Source organism: Hippocampus bargibanti, linkage group LG02 (assembly GCF_051943395.1).
Source record: "Hippocampus bargibanti isolate YZ-2025 linkage group LG02, ASM5194339v1, whole genome shotgun sequence".
In the NCBI taxonomy this organism is placed as follows: domain Eukaryota; kingdom Metazoa; phylum Chordata; class Actinopteri; order Syngnathiformes; family Syngnathidae; genus Hippocampus; species Hippocampus bargibanti.
Genome location: NC_142735.1, coordinates 36,956,203 through 36,982,244, shown reverse-complemented (window position 1 = coordinate 36,982,244; position 26,042 = coordinate 36,956,203). Strand labels below are relative to the sequence as shown.

Genomic DNA, 26,042 nt, shown 5'->3' with positions numbered 1-26,042 from the left:
AGAAATGAACTGTGCAGGAAACAGTTTTGCATACATTACAGGTAGTTATACAGTAATAAAAAAACGATAATATGAAACATAAAATGATAAATGTTCTACAATGTATAAATGAACTGTAAAGAGTATATAATTTCTACAATGTATAAATGAACTGTAAAGAGTATATAATAGTATTCAATAGAAAACGTTGCTTTAGAACAACAGATTGACACGGTATACTATCCTGTCGTCTAAACGTCACGTCGGCCATTTTGAATGGATTTCGACTTAGGACTGTTTTGTCGGAAAGGAACCCGGTCGTAAACTTGGATGTTACCTGTATATATATATATATATATATATATATATGTGGGGGGAGTGGCTTTTGTGCGTGTGAATGTTATTTCAGTAAATACCATATTTGCTGATGTATAAGCCACAGTGTATTTTCAAACTTAATCCACATATAAGGCACAGCGGACTATAAGGCGCACTTTCATTGAATAAAAAGTCTTTCAAATGAATACATTGGTGAATGAGTTCAGCTGATAAAAGCTACGACGCTAAGCAGTCACTTTAGACTCGTACATTTGGATACAAATGATCGATGACCATAAGGCTGCCATTCGTAATCGATCGGGTGACGTCCACGTCCAGTACGTACGGATTGAGGCGAATCGTTCAGGATGGCAACATTTGCCGTGTCACAGATATACGGCTCCAGAAACACTTCATAAGCGCAGATTGCTAGCGCACTTGTAGCCGCCAAGAAACCTTTACGGCGCCTGTCGTATTTTCTGACATCATTTTATTTAATTCTTGTCTTTTTTTGGACTTGTGTCATTCTTTGATGAACACCTGATGATCATGCGGTAGTAAACTGGACAAAAAACAGGCCGCTTAATCATTGGATTCTCCCGTTAGCAGGTCCATTAAAGTAAACAACTTGCAACTTGTAAATGGAGCTCAAGCGCTAATGATGTGTTTTTTTTTTTTTTTGGGGGGGGGAGGTAAACACAGCTGTGTTCGTTTTATAGAGCTTCACTGATATTATGGTTGCAAAAGAAGGATCCTGAGCAATTTCCTGTGGTGTGAATTGATTCTTCCTCTTGCTCAAAAAAACCGACGTGGATCAATAATTGTCGCCGTTAAACCCGTTCAATATTAACGATTGTAAAACCTTATCAACATCGCCATGTCTCAAGTCATTCACCACAGGAAAAATCAACATGATTTTGAAGCAGAAATGTAAATGTAGTGATACCTCAGCTTCTGAACTTATTTGGTTCCCAGAAAGTGTGTGTAATGTGAAAAGTTCCTCTGCCAAACATTCATTTCCCATAAAAAAACATTAAAATGAGAATAATCTGTTCCCAGGTCTCCATAAAACATCATTTTCTACGATATAATCCTTAAAACTCCAGCAAATAGACCTTATTTTGTGTATAATAAATGTGCTATTGGATTGTCACGAAAGAAACAATAAAGTGATTTGATTGACCTTTGTGATGATGCTTGATGTAGTTGCCTCTTGATGATATCCCAGTGAAGTTGCTGTGCTTTCTCGGTGATAATACCCTCATTCACACCGCCCCCTGCAGGCTGCTTTTTCTTCATCCAAATCAACCTCTTCTATTGCCTGAGACAACACAGAAACACAATTAGCCACACGTAGCAATGGTCGACTGGGATGCTCAGTCACAAAAAGCATCACCTTGTTGGTGTTTTTCGATGATGTCCTTCTTCTGCTGGACCGGCATTTCTTTTACTTTTGTGTCCTCTTCGGCTTCACACGAGCCTGTGGTGGGGTCTTTTTCCGTCCCAAAATAGCAAAAGTACTCCACTCGATAACAAACCACGTCTGCACTCAAAGACAGGGGGTGACGAAAACTAGCTCGCCAGCCACCGTGGTGCTGTTTGGCCGTGCGGTTTGGTTCGTCCACCAAAAACTAGTTTGTCAGCCAAGATTATATGCTCGCGAATTTAACGTTTGTGAGGCGAAAAGTTCATGAGCTAAAGTGTTCGTAAGCTGAGGTATCACTGTATAAGCGATTCAGCTATCTATATTTCAATATAAAAAAATCAATATTTATTGTATTATTGAGGAAAAAGCATAGTGATCGAGGTCGACACATGAAAAAAGTTTGAGATATATGAAAGTATTCTTGCCCAATGTGGGTTTTTTTTCTATTAAGAAAACCTTTTTGTGAACTTCATGGACTTTATTCCCGCACAAAACTGAAACTTTGCCGCCACAGCGACCCAAAAGCAAACAAAAAACTGTACAAGCATGTAGAAAAAAATGTCAAACAACAAAAAGAAGTCATTCACAGAAAACGTACAGTAAAGTCTCGTTATATCGATCTCGTTTAGATTGATAATACTGCTTATTACGACACTATTTTCATTTCTAGTCTTTTTATGTATAATTAGTTCCGTTTAGTACGATTGGTGGTTTTTACGATAATCCGGTTACTACGGTGCTCTTTTTCATCTCCCGCCGGCCATTTTGCTATGTTTATATCGATACACGCCATCGGTCGCGCCATTGGTCGACTTGGTCACGTGATTTGGTCACGTGAGTTTGTTACGTGAGCAGCTCCCGTGTAGCGGACGCCATTTCCATTTTCAGACGCCAGCTCGTGTGCAGCAGACGAGATTGAAGTGTTTGTGTTAAAAGGTAAAAATGGGAAGAAGAAGAAGATCGATGACTTTTTTAAATTGTATACATAATACAGTAAGATGTAAGCGTTGCAGTTTCCCTGTTGCAGTGTTATGTACATGCCCACTGTACTGTATATCAATGCAACAATGTTTCTTGTTTTGTCTACTGAAGCGTGATTTTGAAAATTATCGTACATTCCATACTGTGTATTAAAGGACAAGCGATGTCACTTTTTATTCAAATGCAAACCACCAATAAAAATGACTTCACGCCAAGACAAGAGTCTTGCATTGCTTGCTTGTGAATCCAAACAATGGCTTCACATTCGGATAATATGCTTTCTTGGGACACATCCACTTATGAATATGAACAGTTCTGAAGAGGAAAGCATACGTGTTTGCAATGGATTAAAGAATTATACGTGCCATTTTGAGGCAACATTGGGGGAACATCTCTCACCCCCCAAAAAAAGAGGCACGAAATGGCCAGCTCCGTTTCTTATATGGCGCTTGGATGCCCTCTTGTGGCGGCTTTTGTTAATGCAGTTCGGCGCAGGATCGGATATATCGACAGTACGGTTAGATCGACATTTTTTCTAACTCCCGAGAATATCGATATAGCGAGACTTTCCTGCATTTAAGTTTGGGGTAAAAGACCTTTAAAGGCACATTGGGCAATATTTCTTTCTTAGCGCATGATCACAAGGATGTGGCCGGCCGGGTTGTGAAAATGCGGAGGTCGTGCAGTCCGTCGTGAGCAAAAGTGAGATGCCGATCTCAGCATGGCTGCAATTAAACATCTCGCAGCACCTGAATGTAGTAAAGGGGACATCTGCAGGTGCTTTGCCTTTTAGCGCTACCGTTGCGGCATTTACAACCCTTTGTCAACACCTTCAACTAGTTGGCAAAAAAGAGACTTTCACATGATATTCAGGTTAGGGCTTGAAAAAAGGTGGCTTGAGGGGCCCGCAATGAGAAGGAAGGAGTGTCAGTGCAGAGCGCTGAGGCGTATGTGGACGGGTCGCGGCTTGGAATTGAAGCGGATCGTACAGGAGATGTGAGGCAGTCTCCTTTCGTCAATGGATGCTACTGCTTCGTGTTGGGCTTTTTTTCAACATTTAGCTTATAGCAGACGTGCACATTTCACCATCACGTCCCTGATTCACTGGTGAAAAGGACACTTCTTTCATCTAAACTGCTTCATACAACAAAGAGGGTGCAGAAAGCACCTAAGATTGAGCGACTGTCTGTGTCTTTTGTGTTATGTCACATTATTTGCTCTTTCGATTTGTTGTTGTACTTTTGACTTTGCAAGTTTTGACGGTGCGCAAGAGCGGCTGCATTTACAGCACCTCCTGTAATTTCTTTTTTGACTTCTTCGTTTCCTTTCTTCTTACTTTTGTCACTTTGCTGCTGTGACATGTAAATGTCTCCTCTGCAATTCTAATAGCGAGAGAGAGAGAGAGATGAGTTGTACGCTACGAGCGGCGTCGAGATGGAAAAGCAGGCTAAGGAAGAAAAATTGCTGAGTGTGCCTTTAAATCACCCGATGAATAAAAAAAGAAGAGAAGAAGGCGTCTTAAGCGCGCCGCGGTCTACTTCTTCTCCATCTTCAGCGTGGTCAAAAAGCCCCACAGGTCCTTGACCACCTGCGGTAGACACGGAAGAAACATTGGAGAGTGAGACAAACAAGATGGTTGCAATTGGAGGCGCAAAACGGCCGCAAACATTTTCAACACCATTTGAACACAATATTATTTGCAATTTCCGGCAGGCAGTCAAGTGGCCCAAAAATATTTGTTCCCACCCACCGTGGATATTGACATAACCCTGGTGCGTGTGTGAAAAGTTTCCTCTCTTCAATTCTCTTTATTTATCGAGCTATTCAGCTATCTAGCTAGCTAGCTAGCTAACACTTTATTTGCTATCTATTAGCTATCAAGCTGGTTCGCTAGATATCTAGCTAGCCCACTATTAGCTATATAGCTAGCTAGATGGCTAGCTATTAGCTATCTATTAACTAGCTAGTTAGCTTTCTATCTATTTGAATAATTCCGGGCTGAGTGAACGCTGGCGCATGTGGCTGCCGCTTCTCACCCGCAGAAAAAATCTAAGCTGGCGAGGTAGCTATCTATTAGCGACTGTATCCTGTGACTGTAAAGTGACCTTGAGAGTTTTGAAAGGTGCTCATAAATGAAATGTATTATTATTATTATGAGGTATTATTTGGGAGGGAAGGGGGCGGGATTATGTATTTGGGAGTCTTTTGGCTATGGGAAAGCCCTCAAAGCGACAATGTCTTTTTTTTCTTTCTCTAAAGAATAACAACGCTAAAACGTAGCAATTTCAAAAGCCGTAAATAATACATGTCCAGACACATGACTGCAGAAGTCTTAGAAGCTTCTTTGAGTGATTCATTTTGTACATCACCAAAATAAAAGGAAACCCTGTGTTGTTGTTGTTGTTGTTTTTTTTTTTTTTTTACCCCACTAAAATGCCAAGAAAGCCGTGGAAAGATTTATTTCCTTGACGGAGCCTTCTGGAAGAAGGCCTTGAATGTGAAGGTGAGACTGGTACCATCCGCATACCGTCCGTCCCTTCATTAAGGCTGCAAAAGACACGCAAGTCCACTAAATCACCGGGAAAGGGGCTTGGCAGGTCTACTCCCATTCCGCCTAATCAACACGGACGACGGACTCACACAAAACGGATAGAATTCAATGAGAACACCGAGTCCTGGAGAGACGTGTGTGTGTGTGTGTGTGTGTGTGTGTGAGAGCATAACGTATGTCAATCGTGTGAAGAACAATGGCGCATTCCTTATGAATCCATCATGGCAAAGAGCTGTTGAGGTTGAAAGTGAAGCCAAAGAGCTCTTGAAGGTGCAATTGGCAAGAGCCCCAGTAAGACTGCCAGCTACCAATGTTGACGCAGAGGGACCTGAATCACCTTCAAATAAATGCAGTCACTTACTTTTTTGTCTGCGATTTTAAAGGAACTCTTGACAAAGTTCTCAAACTTGTGCTCCGTCTTGGGCAGCGGTCTCCCCTGGTGCCAGAACGAGACGGTCAATCACAGAGTCGGTCAGCCATGCGACGCAATGAAGAAAAAAGGCAAGCGGCGGGCCCGTATACCTCTTTGGCCGCCGTCGACAACTTGCTCTTTATCTCGGCCAAAGACGGAGCCTTAGACGGGCCGGCCTGCGCTTTGTCTCTTCCTGGAACAGGTGCCTGGAAAGAAGAAAAAGACATTGTCCAGATAAGACAGGCGGATCGGGGTGTCAAATGGAGATTTCCAGGGCTGGAGATTCAAAAGATGACAGATTCAACTCATATTTCTTCTTTACTTTGATACGACTTGAATGAATACCATCTGAGCGGCCGATGCCGCGTACGAGCAAGCCTTCAGTGCTACATTTCGTATGGAACCCAAGTTGAAGTCAAAAACTGAACGGGAAAGTAGAAAACACAGACGCTCTAACAGTAGGAAAGCCATTACTGAAGCAGCCACGACTTTCTGTTATGCATCGCGTCCTCCTGGAGAGTCAAGCGCGAAGAGGCATTTCCTCCACGCCCACATCCTCGACGCGGCCAATCGCAAGCCGGCTCGGCTGGAAAAAGGCGCGCAAAACAAAGTTGAAGTTACGGCTTCTCTGTCCAAACATTTTTCGACATACCGTACCCGCAAAAAGGTCCGTATGTAGCAATTTTCGTATCTGTAATGCTCGCGAGCCAGGGAGCGTCTGTAAAATGGATTGAGGGGCGACGGATTGACATTGCGAGCGTCGCGTGGGGAAAGCGTCGGCCCCGATGGTGACCTATTTAGTCTGGACCGTGTTTACAACCTTGGCACGAGTGAGCGGCTGGACAGAGATAAAAGAATGACAAGGGACGACAACGTCTTGTTTTTCATACATCAGGTACAAATTAGGACTGGCGAGGCGAGCCTCGCTCGTTCCACTTGATGAAATTTCCATGAATGGCAAATCGGCAGAAATGAAAGACACGTGCCAACAGGCGACACGTGTCTTTTTTTCTTCTTTTGAAGAGATGCCTTTCTTTTCCATTCAATACCTTGAATCTTTGGTGATCTCATAGACACAATGAGGAGAAACGCAAGACTGCGGCAGTCGCAGTCCGACAAGTGCGTCCAGACTGTGTCTGAACGTAACACTCACACACACGCGCGAGTGGCCTCGTCGATGTTACACAAGCCAAGGAGCTTGTCCCTACATGTAACGGCAGTGTGGAATCCAAAGAAATTGCAGGGTTTCATCGATAGCCAGAGACATGTTTGAAAGAAACAAGAAGAGGCTCATGGAAGGCTCCTTCTAGCTGTCTTTGACTTTCTGCTGGTGTCGAGTTGGGAAGCGGCACGAAGGTATGAGTGAGATCAAGGTCGCAGAGCTCAGCTTACCAACGCTTCAGCTCACCAAGAACATTAAATTCGACAGAATAGAATCTTGGCTGACAAACTAGTTTTCGGCGGGCGAACCAAACCACGCGGCTCCACCCACGGTGGCTGGCCGACGAGTTTTCGTCAGCCCTTTCTTCGAGTGCGGATGTGGTCTGTTCTCGAGTGTGGCACGTTTGCTATTATGGGTCGGTAGCGCCTGCCTGAGGGGAGTCGCTGGAAAAGGTGGTGGGCAGGGTGCGGAGGGATTTTCCATGCCCTTGTTTGGATTCTTGCAGACGATTCTAGTTCTGATTTTGAAACTGGGGTGTCAAACTCATTTTAGTCACCAGCTACTTTTGAGCTACATTTTAGCTGGCAGGGTTGTTCGAAATGTTGGAACTTGTAAGGGGAACAAATCTCAAATGTTTCACACCTGAGTTGAAATAATATACAGAGTGACTATTGCGTTGAGTTGCATGCAACTCAGAAAGTATATAAGTGCTACAAAGTGCGATTGGACTTTGCTTGAGAAGAAAACTCTGCCTGATTGGCTTCAATGGTGCCGTCTGACTCGGTCCAAGACATTTTTTCTGTCATTATCGCAGCCAAATCTAAGAGAGCAAACACCTGATTTCATTCTCATCCCACTTGACAGCATGTGGACAAGTAGACTGAATTTGATCAAAGTGTGCAAGAGAGCAACAGGTGCTTGAAAGAGAAACACAGATGTCAGATCTTGGTTGCTCTGAACGTTATGAAAAGCTTTCTTCTTCAGCCGTCAGCTGGACTTCTTTCAAGGTATCGGACGTTTTGCTTCTCATCCAACAGGATATATATATATATATATATATATATATATATATATATATATATATATATATATATATATATATATATATACAGTAAAGTCTCGTTATATCGATATCGGATATATCGATATTTCCGGTTATATCGATACTATTTCTATGCACGCACGGAGAAAATTACATGCAAACAGGGTCGGATATATCGATAGTCCCGGTTATATCGATATTTTTTCGGACTCCCTTGAATATCGATATAACGAGACTTTACTGTATATATATATATATATATATATATATATATATATATATATATATATATATATATATATATATATATATATATATATATATATCTGCCCTGATAGGTCCCTGCTCTAAAGTTGGGGGTAGCGGAGGACTATTCCCTGAGGCTACACTGATTACTTCTATTGTCCTCATTATGGTTTATGACTGGCTTGATTGCCCCATATGCTCTGGTATCACCTCACCCCAGCATGGCGATGTAGTGAAGGGTTTTGCTGGTTTTTAAAAATAGCTTCTTTGACTCCCCTTTCAAAGCATCTCTTTTCTTTCGCTAAGATTTTAACTTCATTGTCGTCAAATGAGTGGTTGCTAGTTTTTAGGTGCATATTTGCCGCCAATTGAGGCCCACTAGTATTATCCCTGCCATGTTGATTAAGTCTTTTTTTGAGAATTTGTTTAGTCTCCTCAATGTATTGCTCTTTACAATTTGAACGTTATGGAGTAAAACGATGTCAAAACTGTCACGTCATTTGTCCAAGAAAAGCAATGTCTCTGTTTTGAGACTCAAGACAGATAGATAATTTGACACTGTTGGAAACCTGGAGTATGATTCGTAGTTATACTTTTAAGATTAGTCCATGTTTTCTTTTTTAAGCTGTCATCTGTCCCCATGTCCGCGAGTACCGTGTTTTACGGTGCACATCAAAAGGTGGAAATAAAAAGAAAAAGAGCACACATGTTGCTGGCTGCTGGCCAGCCAAATCCACTCCATTTAGTCTTTACGGGCAGTTCTCCGCAGGCCAGCTGTGGACCTGAAACAGCTGATAAACACACCAGCTTTTTCAAATCTGGCCCAGACGCTGATTACAGATGCCACAAGACATGGAACTTAATCACAAGCACACTCTCATTTGACGCAATCTGTCGACAGTCTTCAATCCAAAGCAAACACATGTTTTTGCAACACCTTTGCTCCTCCAGCTTGCCTGAGGGGGGAGGGATGGCGTTTGGGGAGTTCCTCCACGATGAGCGCTGCGCAAATCCGCAACGTCTTGAAAAGATCTGGTTCAACGTGACCGAGTAACCACAATCACCGCTAAGTAGCGTGTTAAGTCAACCTCGGCTCTCTTAATCGAGCTGTGAGCTTGTTCACGGCCCACAATCCTTTGCAAATGCGATGCTAAAAGCAACCAAAGCAAGAGGCAAAGGCGGGATTCCATCGCTGCGAAGACAGAATACGACCCGTGGCTGGACACCGCTCGGAGGTTCTTCTGATTTCCAACTCGAGTTTCCAATGGAAATAAAGCCATTGCAGACACAGCGCTTACTCCATTGGACATCTTATTGTGTTATCAGGTTACAGCAGTGGCGGACCGTCAAGGCCTGCAAAGCCTTCTCTGCTGGCCTCAAAATATCTGAATCACGGACTGATGTTAATTCTATTTTGCCCATGAATTCTTATTGAATAATTCCAAATTGTGTTTCCGTTTCCTTACATGCTTTTCCACTATTGTGCTGCTTCCAGATGAGCGTTTTTGTATTTAATCCATCATCCAATCACATTTCAGCCATTATTTGTTACCAGGGTCAGAAATCTACCTGAACGCCGTCACAATCGGTTCTGCAGGCCACGGAGCATCAAATATGTCCAGCAAACTGTTGCTCCAGTTACTAGCCAAGCATAGTTTGCAAAAACTGCTCTGATCACAAGCCGCTAGTGACAAGAGCATAATGGCAAGAGGTAGCACACTGTATCTGTAGCTGCATTAGCCAATATATTGTGCTGATTTAATAGCGTTTTTTTTTCAACCCACAATGGCTGAAGGAGGAGAAGAAATGGATTGCTTTGCATATATCCTGTCAAAGCCATTTTCAAGACGGACTTTTCAAGAAAAAAAATGGACAGCATTAAGAAAGGTTGGACAGCTCCAAGCTAGCAAAAATGGCAAACAACATTGCAATTTTATGAGGTTATCATGAATATACACCATTATAGTCAAAATTCGCACAGTTTAATGTCAGTTTCTCTTAAGTTTCTTCAAGTCACAAGCTATTTCCTGGCCAACGGTACCCTCTAGTGGATTGATTCACACTACTGAAGGCCTAGGAGTGACATGAACGGCCCAAACTGTCACCCCGTCACCTGCTAACATGCTGAGCCGTCCATTGTCCCCAAAAGGATTAATTCTAGACTGGAAAAAGCGAATGAATTTCACTCTCATCCGTGCCCATGCACTGATACCTCAGCTTACGAACGCTTTAGCTCACAAACATTAAATTTGCATAGCAAGCATATAGTCTCGGCCGACAAACTAGTTTTCGGCAGACGAACAAAACCGCACGGCGCCACGGTGGCTGGCGGACTAGTTTAATTACAATCCAATAGCACATTTATTATACATAATTAAGGTATATTTTGGAGGACACTGATTTGCTGTGGCGACGACCCCTTGAAGGGAAAAGCCGAAAGGAAAAGAAGAAGATTTTGTGTAGGCTTATTTAGTAGATAAATATGTTATCTGGGGACCTGTGAACAGATTATTGTCATTTTAATGGTTTCTCATGGGAAATGTTGACAAACTTTTCACCTGACACACACTTTCTGGGAACCAATCAAGTTTGTAAGCTGAGGTATCAGCGTATCTACTTTGTTGAACACGTTTGGGTGTGCAGAGTAACTGTGGCATGAAGCTTCGGAGTCCCGAAAAAGAGATCCGTTTGAAGAAATTGCCGCTTGCCGTGCAGGCGTGGACTCGTCCTTCTGTCATCATGAGGTCATGCAATGTTTCTGGATACAGAGTCATGTGTGTCACTCCGTGGCTTGGTCTGTTTTGAAGTTTCGTTAGTTCCAATCTGACGAGTCATACCCATATTTAAAAAAAAAAAAAAAAAAAAAAAAAAAAACGAAAACAAATCCTTCCACTTAATGCTATCCAGATAGGCACCTGTTTTAACACATGTCAATCAGCTGCTCGAAATAATGACTCATCCTTTGGGGATAAGTCTGAGCAAAGTGGTTAACAACTTTACAACTCTGACGTCTGCATAACTTCTCCAAAGTCATCAATCTAAGGAAAAGCAGCTGCAAAGATAAATGGAGTCGGGATCGGCGCGACTTTGTTGATTCTCATGACAAGCCCGGGTTACGCAAGAGAGGTGACAACTGCAGTACTGGCAGCAGATCTGACGAGGCAATCTAATGAGCAGTCACCTGCGTTTAGGAGAGGAAAAAACAGACATCCGCGCCCTCTTCCTCGTTCCTCGGGGGCATCTGGAAGCGCAAAGCTGCGCCAGACATCAAACGCCGCTAATGAGAGCAATTGGGAGAAGGTGTGTCCAGGAAGCCAAGGGTGTGAAGAGCTTGTCAAGAGGGAACACTTGTTGGCCGCGACCAGAGAGGCGACAGAAACGGGCCACAAATTCAAAATGCCTGGACGCTATTGGCGGCAAATTGCCAGAGGATTTGAAAAGAAAAAGGGCCTTTCAAAAGTATGATGCTATGGTATCATCCCAAATTCAACACTGAAACATGGACCATTTTCCATTTTCATTTTTACGGACAAAAATGGACACTGGCGTTTTTCACAGCACAGTGACGCCACGCCACCTGTTCATTCCCTCACCCGATGAGAATACAATACAATCCATATTGGTTTATATAGCGCTTTAACAACAGCTGGAGCTGGAACAAAGTGCTTAACATGGACAACTATCCTACGTGAGAAATAAAATAGTCACAAAGATAGTAGAAAGAACCAGGGAGTAAAGCCAAGATCAAGTCGTAATCATGCTGAGTCGAATGGCAAAGAGGACAAGTGAGTTTTGAGACGGGTTTTAACTCATTGACTGCCAGACGATCTGCAAAAATGTGTCCACTCCAGCGAGAGGGTTTTTATCATTGTCACTTGAATTCAAAGGTCCCACATAATCGTGAGTATTAGAACGACATAAACATTCAATGCAGCGTAAGAAACCTGAGACTCTCTTCTTTCATTAGAAAAAAAGAGCTAATACTTAAGTCACAGACATTTAAACAACCATTAACTCTTTGAACGGTAGCCCAAATGGAACTGTATAGTGCCTCTTTGCAATTTTTTTGATGATGATACTAGTGCAGCGTGTTCGACCGGAAACAAATTCCTTGTGTGTTCTACATACTTGGCAATAAAGATGATTCTGATTCTGGAGTTATAAGAGATTGAAAAGGGGGCAGCTGTCCAAAATACAATGCAATACATGCATATTGGTTGATATAACACTTGAACAACAGCTGAAGCTGGAAAAAAGCGCTAACATGGACAAAAGGCAAATTCTGCCCCCTTACGGAAGGGGAAACACATTGTCAGAGAAGAAAAACTAAAAGCCAAACAACAAATTTGAGGATGGCACCCTACGTCATATTTTCAATTCCCGAATCAATTCAAGAATGGCAGTAAATGTGTTAACATGGACAACTATCAAATACAGGAAATAAAACAGTCACAACAATAGTAGAAAGCACCGGTGAGTCAAACCAAGATCAAGTCAGAAGAATCATGCTGAGTCGAAGAGTACAAGTGAGTTTTGAGACGGGTTTTAAAGTTGGTCCGCGAGAGGGCTTGCCGAATGTTCAGAGAAGGAATTGGTTCGATACGCCGTCGATCGAACGCACAGGTGTCAAAGTCGAGGCCCGGGGGCCAAATGCGGCCCGCCGCATCCTTTTTTTCGGCCCGCGAAAGCAAATCAAACTTGTGAAATTTCATGACGCTTGCTGAAATCCTCACCAAAATGTCATATTTTTGGATGGAAACCACAATAACAGTCATTATTCTTGACTTCAGATTTGAAAACCAGTTATTGATCCACCTGTGCGCTCTACAGCTATAATGTTGTAATGATGTAATATGTGGAGGGGATGAAACATTCTAATGGCTTCCCTAAATTCATAACGGCCCTCGAGAGGAAACCAAAACTACAATGTGGCCCGCGGCAAAAAATGACTTTGACACCTCTGATCTATAGCTAACTAGCTAGCTATAGATAGATAGATCTGTAGCTAGCTATAGATAGTTAAATATGTGGCCAGCTCGCTATAGAGAGATCTATAGCACAGGTGTCAAAGTCAAATTTGTCAACAAGTGGGCCAAAGTGTCTCGCCACTGCCGTTGTGAAGTTCCTGCCTGGTTTCCGTCACCCGGGGAGTCCTGTTCCTGTTCTGAGTCTTTCACACTAATCGCAAGCTTTCCAAGAGGTCAGATAAGGCAGCAATTGGCCCGGGTGGTTTGTCTTTGTGGCCAAGCGCCTTATCTTTGTTCTTGTCAAAGCCATTTGATCAAACGCTACGCCAAACATGTGGAGAAGACGGCCAATTTGTATTCCCTCGGCGTTGCCGTGTGGCCGGTTGGGGGGGGGGGGGGGCATCAAAAGGTGGCTGCAACCCAAGACGGCGAGGTCGAGACACGGGGTCACCGCTTTCAAAACCTTGCCCCAGGAAACCATTTTAGAGGTCAGGTGTGTTTTCTTAAGAGAGAGGCAGAGTTTAAGATTCGGCCCTTTGAGAGGCAACCGCCCGAGACATTCCACCATACGGAGAAATGTGGCATCGGGTAGAGGTCACGACAATGCGATTATCACATTCGACTGCACAAGGAAGGACAAACTGATTTGGAAACGGAAATCTGTTGACAAAGAATATCAAGATGGCATCCATTTGTGTTCATTAACTTATTTGCTGCCATTCACAAATTTATTCGGGAATTGAAACTACAGTGATACCTTGGCTTACAAACTTAATTGGTTCCCAGACAGAGCGTGTAAGGCGAAAAGTGTGTATCCCAAAAATTAATTTCCAATAGGAAACCATTAAAATGAGAATAATCTGTCCCCATAAAACGGCGGCATTTTCTAAGCCTTAAAAACGTCACTAAATATACCTTATTTTATTTTCAGAATCAGATTCTTGTCTTTCAGACGGTGTATTTTGGGTGTTCAATTACCTGACATGTTTTGGCGTATACTTCCGCCTTTGTCAAAGTGTAGACAGTATGAACTCAGTGCAACTATACTAGTGGTTCTTAATCTTGTCGGAGGCACCGAACCCCACCAGTTTCTTATGCTCGTTCACCGAACCCTTCGTCCAATGACTGTGCCTACTAACTGCAGTCTAGACTGAGGGGTGGAGGATCCACCGAACCCCTGAGACCGACTCAGCGAACCCCGAGGGTTTGATCATCATACCTTATTTGATGTCAAATAAATGTGCGATGGTATTGTAATGAAATAAATGAACTGTACTGTATAATAAAGTGGTTTTATTGACCTTTGTGATGGTGGTTGATGGAATGGCCGCTTTCATGAAGGACGAATTGAGAATTCTTCAAAAAGGAAGAAAAAATGGAGCGAAAACCGCAACGAGTGCAACTTCCCATAAATCAGCACCTGAGCTATCTTCCCTCCATGCCGGAGGGCTTCCACAATTCCATTTCTATTGATAGCCTTCACCTGCGCGATTATCTAATAAGCCACATTTCCTGAGCAAGCAAGCCTTTGACTTGCCTCGGAGCAGGGTTGCGAGTGTAATTGCCCGTGTTGACATAACGACTACAAGAGCATTATGCGTGTCATTTCCTGAAGCCATACCTCTGGGAAAGATGGAAGTGATGGCATTTACCAGACGTTTTTCAACATGACGAGATGAGAAGCGTGCAAAAGCCTTCAGTCATGACAACACACCTGTCAACTTTCAATTATTGATGAGGGAAATGAAGGCGCGGTTCACTCAAAAACATTCAAACGCAGCCAAAATCTTTTCACGTTCGTGTAACTTAACGTAGTGCTACGTTTAGCATCGGTACGTGCGTCCACAGAATTATCTGCTGTACCTTAAAGGACAACCGACATCACTTTTCTGTTTCCTAACTGACGTCAGAAAAACGTTTTATAGCATCTAAAATACCCAAAACACGCAGGCTGATATTTTTAGTCCAACGCAAAACACCAATAAAAATGACTTCAAGTGTCCGAAAACGACTTCAAAATGACCCCGGAAATGGCCAGTTTCAGAAGGTCCCGCCCCCTTGTTCATGGTGTCACGCCAAGACGTCTTGCCTTGCTCCAGAATCTAAACAATGGCTTCAGATTCAGTAAAAGATGCTTTCTTGTATGAGCCGTTTGTGATTCAAGAGATCAACTGCAAGTCAAGTCATTATTGGTTGTTCCTACAAATTGGATAAGCGACAAGACTTTTGTCAGGGACTGTACATACATATTGCTTTATACAGCGCTGAAGCTGGAACATAGTGCTAACATGGAAAAAAAGGAAAATGCTGCCCCCTTGTGGAAAAGAAAAAAAATGCCAGAGGTCATGGCCAGCGCTTCATCAGCACCCAAGCACATTTGAGAATGGCGCCAATTCCGGAATAAATGCGGGGATGGTAGTGAATGAGTTAATTAATTTGTTGCGATTAAGGAACTCTATTGAGATTTTTTACACTTTTTCACTTTTACTATTCGATCTATTTTGATTTATGACTGGCAGTGAATGAGTTAAGAAATAAAATAAATGTTTTGAGTCACCCATTCTGGCCGAACGTGTACATTTTAAAGGACAACCGACGCCCCAGACAAGTTGTGTCCATCATTTGGAAAATCACTTCAAATGACTTCTACTGAGCGTATTTGACCAAGATTCCACCGCATATTAAAGCTATATTTTACCTATTAAGACTGGCGCTGAATATTCAGGAAGTCTTGTTTTCGAGTTGGTGACGATTCCTGACGTGACGTCATGTCAGGAACGCCCCTGACCGAGAAAGCCACACACAATGCATTTTGGGTACTTTGTCTGGTCTGAAAACTTTGTGTTAATGGCGAAATTAGAAGGAAAACTACATCAATAACGCGATGGTGAATTGTTGTGTGTTGCATCAAGACTACTATTTGATACTAGTTGACACAAATCAGCCCATTTCCAACGGAGCTTGGGCACTATCTTGTCCATTTTCTCGTTGCTACATTGCTGTCATTGACGGCTCGAATTGATATGGGAGGACTCCTTAAATCGATTGCAAACATGTATGCTTTCCTCTTCAGAACTATTTGAATCATACTCATAACTGGATGACTAACAAGAAAGTATCTTTTCCGAATCTGAAGCCATTGTTTAGATTCTCGAGCAAGGCAAGATGTCTTGGCGTGACACCATGAACAAGGGGGCGGGACCTTCTGAAACTGGCCACTTCCGAATTGTTTTTAGACACTTGAAGTCATTTTTATTGGTGTTTTGCATTTGACTAAACATATCATCCTGCGTGTTTTGGCTATTTTAGATGCTATAAAACGTTTTTCTGATGTCAGTTAGGAAACAAAAAAGTGGTGTCGGTTGTCCTTTAAAGGACAACCGACGTCTCCGGACAAGTTGTGTCCATAATTTGTAAAATGGCTTCAAATGACTTCGACTGGGCGTATTTTAATAGGACTCCACCGCATGTAGCTATATGTTACGTTTTAAGACTTGCGCTGAACATTCAGGAAGTCTTGTTTTTGAGTTGGTGACGAGTCCTCGCGTGATGTCAGAAAAGGACCGCCATTTCCATCACGTCAAAGTATTTTGCTCTACTGTTTTTTTTTTAACCCTTGTGTTACATCCAAAAGCCGCCAGCAGAGGGAGTCCATGCAAGGAATGTATCAGCCTGTGGAAACGGTCTGATTCATTCCTCACAGGAGCTGGTCACCATTTTTCTGCCTCTTTTGTGGGACGTTACATTGCAGTCCAGATGCCTCAAAATGACACGGAAGGACTTCTTTAATCGATGGCAAACATATGCTTTCCTCTTCAGAACTATTTGAATCATATTCATAACTGGGTGAGTAACAAGAAAGCATCTTCTCCCAATCTGAAGCCATTGTTTTGATTCTCCAGCAAGGCAAGCCATCTTGGCGTGACGTCATGAACTGGGGGCGGGACTTTCTGAAAATGCCCAATTCGCAGCTCAAGTTTTTACAGATTTTGGTCACTTGAAGTCATTTTTATTGGTGTTTTGCATTTGACTAAAAATATCAGACTGCGTGTTTTGGGTATTTTAGATGCTATCAAACGTTTTTCTGATGTCAGTTAAAAAACAAAAAAATGACGTCGGTTGCCCTTTAAGGCTCCAGTCATCAAATCAAGGAACTTTTTCAGTAAAACTGACCATGAAACGAACGCTTTTCAAATATCTTTTGTAGGGATTAATTCATTCTGCGATTGAAAAATATCAATATTTTCATGATATACGTACGTCTTATTGATATTTGACCCATCAGGATACGTGTTTCATTGACTTGTATCTATCTTCCAAGTGCTGTCTATGCTGTCGTGGACAAGCGGTGTGAAGAAATGGGCTGTGGTCATGAAGGAAGGAGGAGACAAGAGAAGAAATCAACAGGTGACAGACGCCGGCCCTCAGCTGTCATTCATCCCCCAGGCCAAGATGGCCGGCCGCTCATGTCGCAGGTATGCGCATCTGCCAGCCTTTCATCTCTCGCCCTGGCACGATTTCTCTTTGGTCAAAGCAAAGGGGAAAGAAAGCACGCGGACAAATTGGGCTGATACGCACACGCGAGGGATTGCGCAAAACACGTTGAAAGGCGAAGGCCAGGTGCACGGCTCAAGTGGCACGACAGACGAGAACAAAACAATCTTCGGAACAATGGGATGACAGAGGGACAGAGATATGTTGGCTTGCAACGACAAACAACAACAAAAAAGTACAGCTTACAAACTTATTGGGTTCCCAGACAGAGTGTGTAAGGCAAAAAGTGTGGATCCCAAAAATTAATTTCCCATAGCAAACCATTCAAATGAGAATAATCCCTTCCCAGGTCCCCATAAAACATCATTTTCTACTTTTCTAAGCCTTAAAACTACACAAAAGATACCTTATTTTATGTATCATAAGTGTGCTATGGTATTATAATTAAAGAAATAACCTGCACGGTATAACAAAGTGGTTTTATTGACCTCTGTGATGGTCGTTGATGGTTTGATGGAATGGAGTGGCCGCTTTCATCAGCATTAAACACTCGATGAGGAACGTAGCCTTCGTCTTTCACCATCTTGACGAATGATCCCTTGGACCTGCTTACTCTGCTATCATTTTACCTTGTTCCTCATCAATTGTGTTCTGTTTAGCTGGGTTGATGGCTTTTTTTCATCAAGTGTAGATGGCTTGTGCGGATTATTTGTGGAGCCTGATTGATGGGATATTTTAACCAGCCAGTCTACACTCTGCCTTTGCACTATCAAAGTTGAAACCAGTCCAAATTTCACTCTTTTCTATCCATTTTCTCACTCTGTCGTCTGCCTGTCTCTTTAATGTTTAACCCCCCACCCCCTCACTGCTGCGTTCTTGACCAATCACGCGGCTTGAACCGAAGACGCCATTTTGTTTTTGGGAGAACGACCTCACTCTCTCTCTATCTGCAAACCCCACCCCCCTCACTGCTGCGTTCTTGACCTATCACGTGGCTTTAACCGAAGACTGGGGGCGGGGAATAGAGGACAAAACAGTCGGCCATCATTTTCTAGTTAGGAGAACGGGCTCGTTCGCGAATGACACATATCTCGTTGTGGCGCTTTGTGTGTATCCTGAAAAATAGTTTGTATGCCAAGGTAACATTTTCATAAATGTAACGTTCGTAAACCGAAAAGTTCGTAAGCCAAGGGGTTCGTAAACCGAGGTATCACTGTATAGATAGAGTCGAGCCTGCAAAGTGCAACAATTTGGGGATCTCGGAAAAAAAATACACAGCCAAAGTCAAGCAGCTAGCAGGGGACTTTGTGAGTGAGGGTATTATCGCCGAGAAAGAAGGCAACTTCACTCGGATATCATCAAGAGGCAACTACATCAAGCACCATCACAAAAGTAGATAAAATCGAATTTATTATACAGTCCAGTTTATTCCTTTCATTACAATACAATTTCACATGTATGAGACAGAAAAAAAAATGTATTTTCTGTAGTTTCAAGGCTTATTTTGTCGAAAATTATGTTTAATGGGGACCTGGGAACTGATTATTGTCATTTTAATGGCTTCTTATGGGAAACAAATGTTTGGCAGACAAACTTTTCACCTAAGACACACTTTTTGGGAACCAATTAAGTTTGTAAACAGAGGTATCACTCTACTCTGTTTTGATTTTATTTTGATGTCTTTATTAAACGCATGTATCTGTATTCATATGAACAGGCTGGGCGTAAATGGGTTCACCCATTAAAACAAAAACATATGCTTCCCATTTGTAAGTACTAATTGAATACCTTAGCAATCAATCATTGTTCCACTTTGGAGCGGTTCTGTTGCATGTCCTGACAGCCATTTTCTGTGTGTAAAAAGAATGCAAGCAACTGAAATGGTGTCGTCCTGCAGGTGAGACTGTGAGAATGGCGTAGATTACAGAGGAGTCATCCCACCATCACGCCGCACCAAACCTGTGTTTTACTCAGTGAGAACAGGTGGCTGCACGGGATGAAAAAACTCCATGTTTTTTTTGCCTCTTAAGGTGGTGGCGGGAAGAAGAAAAAAAAGCTAGCCGGTCAGCGAGTGCAGGATTGGTGGGCGGAGCTGGAGGCAAATGCCACAGGACAAAAACAGTCTGTGGGAGTTTGAATGAGGTTGGAAAAAAGGAACAAGGATTTCAAGTAGAAGCAAGTTTGTGCCTCTGCTGACACCAAGTGGATCGCTTTGAGCTAAGTACAGTAAATGTTATTTAACATTTTGGGATGACCATAATATAAAACGACTTCACTCATTTACTGCCAGAAGATGTGCAAAAATGTCTCAACTCTAGTGCCAGGGTTTTTGTCAATTTGATTGTTAAATCAAAGTTTCAAATTGTCAATCAAATTCCAGGACCCACAGAATATTGATTGTGTTTTAGGACTACATAAACATTCAATGCAGTGTAAGAAACTTTACTGGCTACTTTCTTTCATCAGAAAAAAAAGGTTAATTCCTAAATTTTATGGGTCTGGAGTTATCTGAGCTTGAAATAAGGAGGCTGTCCAAAACACAGATAACATCCAAGTCATGACTGGGTTCCGTTCCGACAAAATGGTCGTATGTCGAAACCCATTCAAAATGGCCAACTCACGTGACGTTTACACGACAGGATAGTACATGATGTTAATCTGTTCCATTGAATACTATTATATACCAATCTGTTTACATTTCTTTGATAAACGTGGTCACTTTTAGTGTCATTTTTAGCATTTCGTATTATCAATTTGTATTACTGTATAACTGTACCTGTAATGTATTCAAAACTGTTTACTGTACAGTTCATTTATACAGGTTATGCTTACCTTTTTGTGTTGTTTTTATCATTTTATATTTCATATGATCGATTTTTGTCGACATGTCGACAAAACTGTTTCCTGTACAGTTCATTTAGAAATGTTATACTGTCTTGAGTGTAGTCACGCATGGCTGTGCAAGTGTGTGACATGCTGGCTGGCAAAAATTGTAGCATGTGTTGCCGGCTGCTAGCGCGTTGCAGTGCCAGGCGTAGAATAAAAAACAGGGTCTGGCGGTCGTAAGTACGTAGTATGTATTTTAACTGCTCTGTAAAGCACTTTGTTACAGCTGCAGGGGTTATGAAAGCACCATATAAATCAACCCGATTGTATTGCATTATTTTAGTGCCGCTCCATCCAGTGGATCCATAATGCAAGTGCAGCAACTTATGTAGCTTCCATTTTATCGATCTCCCTTATAACGAACGAACGCAGTACGCCCTATGCATGGAAATCATTTTAAAATAGGCCATTGATTGATGAAGGTGCGCCTTATATTTCTACGTTCCCGAGAGTGCTGAAATGAATGTAAGATGAAGCGTATAAGTAGTCCGGATTTATGGCAGAATGCAGGGAATCTATCATGATCATTCACTTGAAAAACGAAAGCAGCCTTACTTTTCTCACGCTCATCTGGGCCGTGATGTCATTTTCATCACAATCTTCATCATCACTACAAAATCAGAAAAGATCATGACGGAAAGCTTGAGACGGATCAACTTGCTCAATGAAGTGATCATAAATGGGATGAGGAAAAAAAAACATACTCATCATCATCATCATCATCGTCATCATCATCCTCCTCCTCCTCATCGCTGTCTTCGTCAGAGTCCATTTTTAGCTTTTTCTGCTTCATAAATGACAACATGGAAACACCGATGAGTGTTTTGCACATGCTTTAATGCACGGCACAAATATTTACAGTCATTGGATGAGGAATGTCTCCTTGCACCAATAAACGCATTCACTGCCATTCACAAATGTATTCGTGAACTGAAAATCGGACGTCGAGCGCCATTCCCCAATTTGTTCTTTCTTGTTTGGGTGTTGATAAAGTGCTGGCCATGGCCTCTGGACATGTTATTTTCTAATTGAAAACAGATTCTTCACTTACAGACAGTGTATTGTAGGTGTTCAAATACCTGACATGTTTCGGCGTATACCTCCGCCTGTCTGTAAGTAAAGAATCTGTCTTAAATTAGATATCAAGTAGACAGGATGAACTTAAGACAACGACGTGTTCTTTTCTTTTCCACAAGGGGGCAGCATTTCCCTTTTGTCCATGTTAGCGCTTTGATCCGGCTTCGGCTGATGTTAACGCGCTATATAAACCAATATGTATGTTTTGGATTGTATTTTGGACAGCCAGGCGGCTGTCATTTCAAGCTCAGATAACACCAGACCCATATCATTCAGGAATTAACTTTTTTTATTATGTAGTCCTAAAACTCAATAATCTGTAGGTGCTGGAATTTGAGTGAAAATGACAAAAACCCTGGCACTGCAGTGGACACATTTATGCATATTTCTAGCAGTGAACGAGTTAATTGTGACAAGCAAGAATACACATTTCCAATATCGTAGCAACAAAAAAAAGTCTAATATTCATTTTGTTTATCGATGAGAAGGTTTCTTCAACGTTTCGCTTCTTATCCAAGAGGCTTCGTCGGCCAACTAAAGTCTGACTGGTCGCTGACGAAGCCTCTTGGATAGGAGGCGAAACGTCCGACACCTTGAAAGGCTGAAGAAACCTTCTCATCGATGGATGGACCACTCCTGTACGACACACGTATTCATTTTGTTTGTCTTATCACAGATATAAAATCCATTCATATTAACAATGGCAAATCTTTTTGTGGACAACCCATAAACTGTGTATTAGTGACATGCAACCGTGAGATCATCTCATTTAGCGGCAATGTCGTGAGCCAGTATGAGCTTTGCAGCGTTTAGCAAGACACGAAAGTTTTCTTCCACTATATGAGTCATCATTGGTGGGTACATAAGTTAATAATACCTTCATGCCCTCGAGAGGGATTTATTTTTATGCTGGTCGCTGGTAAATAAAGAAACACACTTCTCCCACCACATCTCAGTGTTTGGAAATCACTGGGTGAAGTCAAATATTGATATGCGAGTACAGCGATACCTCAACTGACGAACTTCCCAGAAAGTGTAAGGCAAAAAGGTCATCTTCCAAGCATTTATTTCCCATAAGAAACCATTAAAATGAGAATAATCCGTTCCCAGGTGCCCATAAAACATCATTTTCTACCAAATAAGCCTTAAAACGACACAAAATATACCTTATTTTATGTAGAATAAATGTGCTATTTATTGTATTGTCATGAAAGAAACAAACTGTACTGTATATCAAAGTGGTTTTATTGACCTTTGTGATGGTCGTTGATGTAGTTGCCTCTTGATGAGATCCGAGTGAAGTTGCCGTGCTTTCTTGGCGATAATACCCTCACTCACACTGTCCCCTGCTAGCTGCTTTTCATTAATCCAAATCAACAGAAGTTGTTCAACCTCTTCTATCGCCTGACACCGTTGCTTCGACAACACAGAAACACCCTTCATAGCTTCCTTGTTCTGAAGGATGGTAGCAATGGTCGACTTAGCGCAATGGTACTGGGACGCTAACGCACATCTCGTTGTTTTTTTTCCATGATCTCCTTCTTCTGCTCGATTGCAATTTTCTTTAATGTCTTTTTAGGCTTAACGCTGGCCTGTGGTGGGGTCTTTTTCGGTCCCATTATTGCAAAAGTACTCCACTCGATAACAAACCATGCCCGCACTCAAAGAAAGGGGTGGTGATGAAAACTAGTCCACCAGCCAAGACTATATTGTTGCGAATTTAATGTTCGTAAGGTGAAAAAGTTGGTGAGCTCAAGCGTCGGTAGGCCGAGGGGACACTGTATTTTGCTTTTTGTCAGTCTTAAAAGCAGAGCGGCCATTGGAGAAAAAAAAAACATACAATAATAAAGAAATATGAGAGCTACCTTTGAAAGGTTTTTCTCCATCATCAGGCCAGCAGGACGCTTCACTGGTGAGGTGTTGTGTTCTTCCTCTTCGTTGTCTAAATCGCGAACACCTTACAAAATAAAAGAAGTCAGTTTAGATTCACATTTACATTTTCAACTACCCCTCCATTTTCTATAGAGTCCGTATTCATTGGTCCTAAAAACAATCACAATTTAGTTTCATGGCGAATAGACTCAGAATAAAGTCCACATTGGCATGGGCGCATGTTGCGGCTTGGAATTGAAGCGGATTGACGTGGGACAGGAGATGTGAGACCATCTTTTTCCTCCTCTTTCCCCTCGAACTGCTTCATGCAACAAAGACGGTGCAGAAAGTGCGCTACATTGAATGACTGTGTGTTTTGTAGCACATTATTTATTTTCGTTTGACTTTACAGCAGCTATTTTTTTATCTCCCATTTTTTTTCCATTCACTGCAATGAATGACATTTCTGCCATCTAGTGTTAATTGGTGATATTACATCATTAACTCATTTTTTTAATTTAGAATAATAATAATAATAATAATAATAATAATAATAATAATAATAATAAATTTATTTTATAAGCACCTTCCAAAACTCTCAAGGTCACTTTAGTCACTGGATCAGTTTTTCTGTGGGTGAGCAGCGGCAGCCATACGCGCCAGCGTTCACTCAACCCGGAAGTAACTCAAATAGATAGAAAGCTAGCTAGATAGCTATTAGATAGCTAATAATAATAATAATAATAATAATAATAATAATAAAAAATTGTATTCATAAAACTATTTCAGTCGGGATGGGCTGATGGACTATATAGGTTCTATAAAGTCCATACATTGAGAAATGTATTTTGAAACATGCAATATATTAAGAGCACTGATTTTAAAGTGGTATTTTTGCAATATGTGTGTTCAGGAATCCGCTCAAAGTAGTGCGGTGAAAAATGGCCATCCGTGGCCAAGAACAAGGATATGGCCCATATCCTTGTGTGTGTGAAGACTCACTGACAAAATGTTGTCCACTTATATGTACGGGTCCGGAACCTGAGAGGAGACGTAAAGTAACTGGCGGCGTGATCTCAAATCCACCTAAATTCATCTAGGGATGGGAGGGAGGAGAGACATTCAAATGACATTTCTGTCGCGGGACATGCACTCAAGCAGACAAAGGCGTGGAAAATGTCCACTTGTTTGATTTCCTTTGACTCACGGAAGGTAGCACAGATGGCTTCAGCACCACAAGGGGTACTTTGGTGGCCATTCCGTCGTAAGTGAGCGCCTCCAACTCCACCATGTGGAATTTGTCCTCAGCCTCGGTTCCCACGCAAGCCTGACATCATTTAGAGCATACAACACTTTTCAGAGGATAGAAACAAGCCGGCCAGGCTACTGGGATTTTTAGCTTGAATTAAAATTTGAGATTTTTGACATGCAATCAACTCCTGATGCGTTTTCAGCTTGCTATTCACCAATGAACATTTTTAGTGTCAAATTTAAACAATTATAAGTACGTTTTTGTGATCTTTCGATAACACCCCAAGATGTGACAAAAAGGCCCTGTGATTGCTTTATTTTCTGTATATGATCGCTGTCCATCTTAAAAGCTTCGGTACAGCTTCAGCTGTTGATAAAGCGCTGTATAAATCACTATGTATTGTAGTGTAAAATCCTGACTAACAAAAACGTAGCAATTGGTATTGATTGGTGACCTCTTTGAAATGTAAATCATAAACACATTAATGACTCTTTTCCAGAGATGAGTCACGTTGTTTTTTTAATTTCACAATTTGCACCGTTTTATTAATGAACTTTGATCGTTCATATTTGCTCATTTATATTTTGAATCTTTTCTTGTGTTTTCTGTTCTTGTTTAGAATTTCAAAAGCTGTCCAATGGTAAATTAGGAAAGTTTTGATAGTTTAAAAGGTAATAAAGAACTTGTCACAGATTTTAATTGTTTTAACTGTGTCATTACAGGCAGAAAATCCCCTCATATTTCCCAAATTAAAAATTCCATCACTTCCTTATTTGTCATAGAACAATAATGGATACATCGTTTGAAAGCTATTTTAATGCACATTAATACGGTATCGATGAGAACAGACGTATTAATACGGTATTGGAAAATGTGTGCTGAATTATTTTGTCACATCCTCTCTATATATCGTTGTTGACACTGCACATTTCTACTGTTTAGTCGATTGCTTTTCTGGACGGACGTCTTACGGCTTTGAGTGAGAGCTGTTGCTCCGTTTCATCGTCGTCGACATCAACTTTGTACTCCCGTTTGTCTGATCTGAGGGTACAACCTGGAATAAGAAAAGACACGTCAAGAATTCCACGTGGCTGGAAAGTGCAAATCGACCCATTTGAGGTACGCCTATGTGCCATTTCGTGTCCTTTATTCCCCGGCTCACGAACAAAAGATCACAACTGGAGCGGTCAAATGAGCCTGTTCACCGACCATCGTCTTTTATGTTAACGTATTATATGCGTCATACAAAACATGCTAAAGTTGATTGTTTTTTAGTTTGTTGAAAGCAAGAGCTCACCGAATAAATACATTTGAGGTCTGTTCATATCTGAATTAGCGCCCTCCATATTTGTTGTGTGTGATGGTGAGGGATTTGAC

The 26,042-nt window shown here is 41.8% G+C and overlaps 1 protein-coding gene across 6 annotated transcripts in view; it reads right to left on the bottom strand.

Moving 5' to 3' along the window:
* Positions 1 to 26,042, bottom strand: part of npm1b (nucleophosmin 1b) — a 27,457-nt gene extending 1,415 nt beyond the window's left edge. Inside the window, exons 1-11 of one of the 6 annotated variants that reach the window (XM_088991230.1) lie at positions 25,963 to 26,042; positions 25,637 to 25,719; positions 24,621 to 24,740; positions 24,416 to 24,509; positions 23,407 to 23,498; positions 21,169 to 21,251; positions 21,020 to 21,074; positions 5,778 to 5,873; positions 5,617 to 5,691; positions 1,694 to 4,292; positions 1,481 to 1,618 (exon numbers count right to left, since the gene is read on the bottom strand). In XM_088991230.1, coding sequence (XP_088847356.1) covers positions 4,239 to 4,292; positions 5,617 to 5,691; positions 5,778 to 5,873; positions 21,020 to 21,074; positions 21,169 to 21,251; positions 23,407 to 23,498; positions 24,416 to 24,509; positions 24,621 to 24,740; positions 25,637 to 25,719; positions 25,963 to 26,011 — 801 coding nt within the window. In that variant the 5' untranslated portion in view covers positions 26,012 to 26,042 and the 3' untranslated portion in view covers positions 1,481 to 1,618; positions 1,694 to 4,238. Of the gene's footprint in view, positions 1 to 1,480; positions 1,619 to 1,693; positions 4,293 to 5,616; positions 5,692 to 5,777; positions 5,874 to 18,986; positions 19,702 to 21,019; positions 21,075 to 21,168; positions 21,252 to 23,406; positions 23,499 to 24,415; positions 24,510 to 24,620; positions 24,741 to 25,636; positions 25,720 to 25,962 lie in introns of those variants that run through there. The other 5 variants (XM_088991232.1, XM_088991231.1, XM_088991233.1 and 2 more) reach the window with 5 other exon arrangements.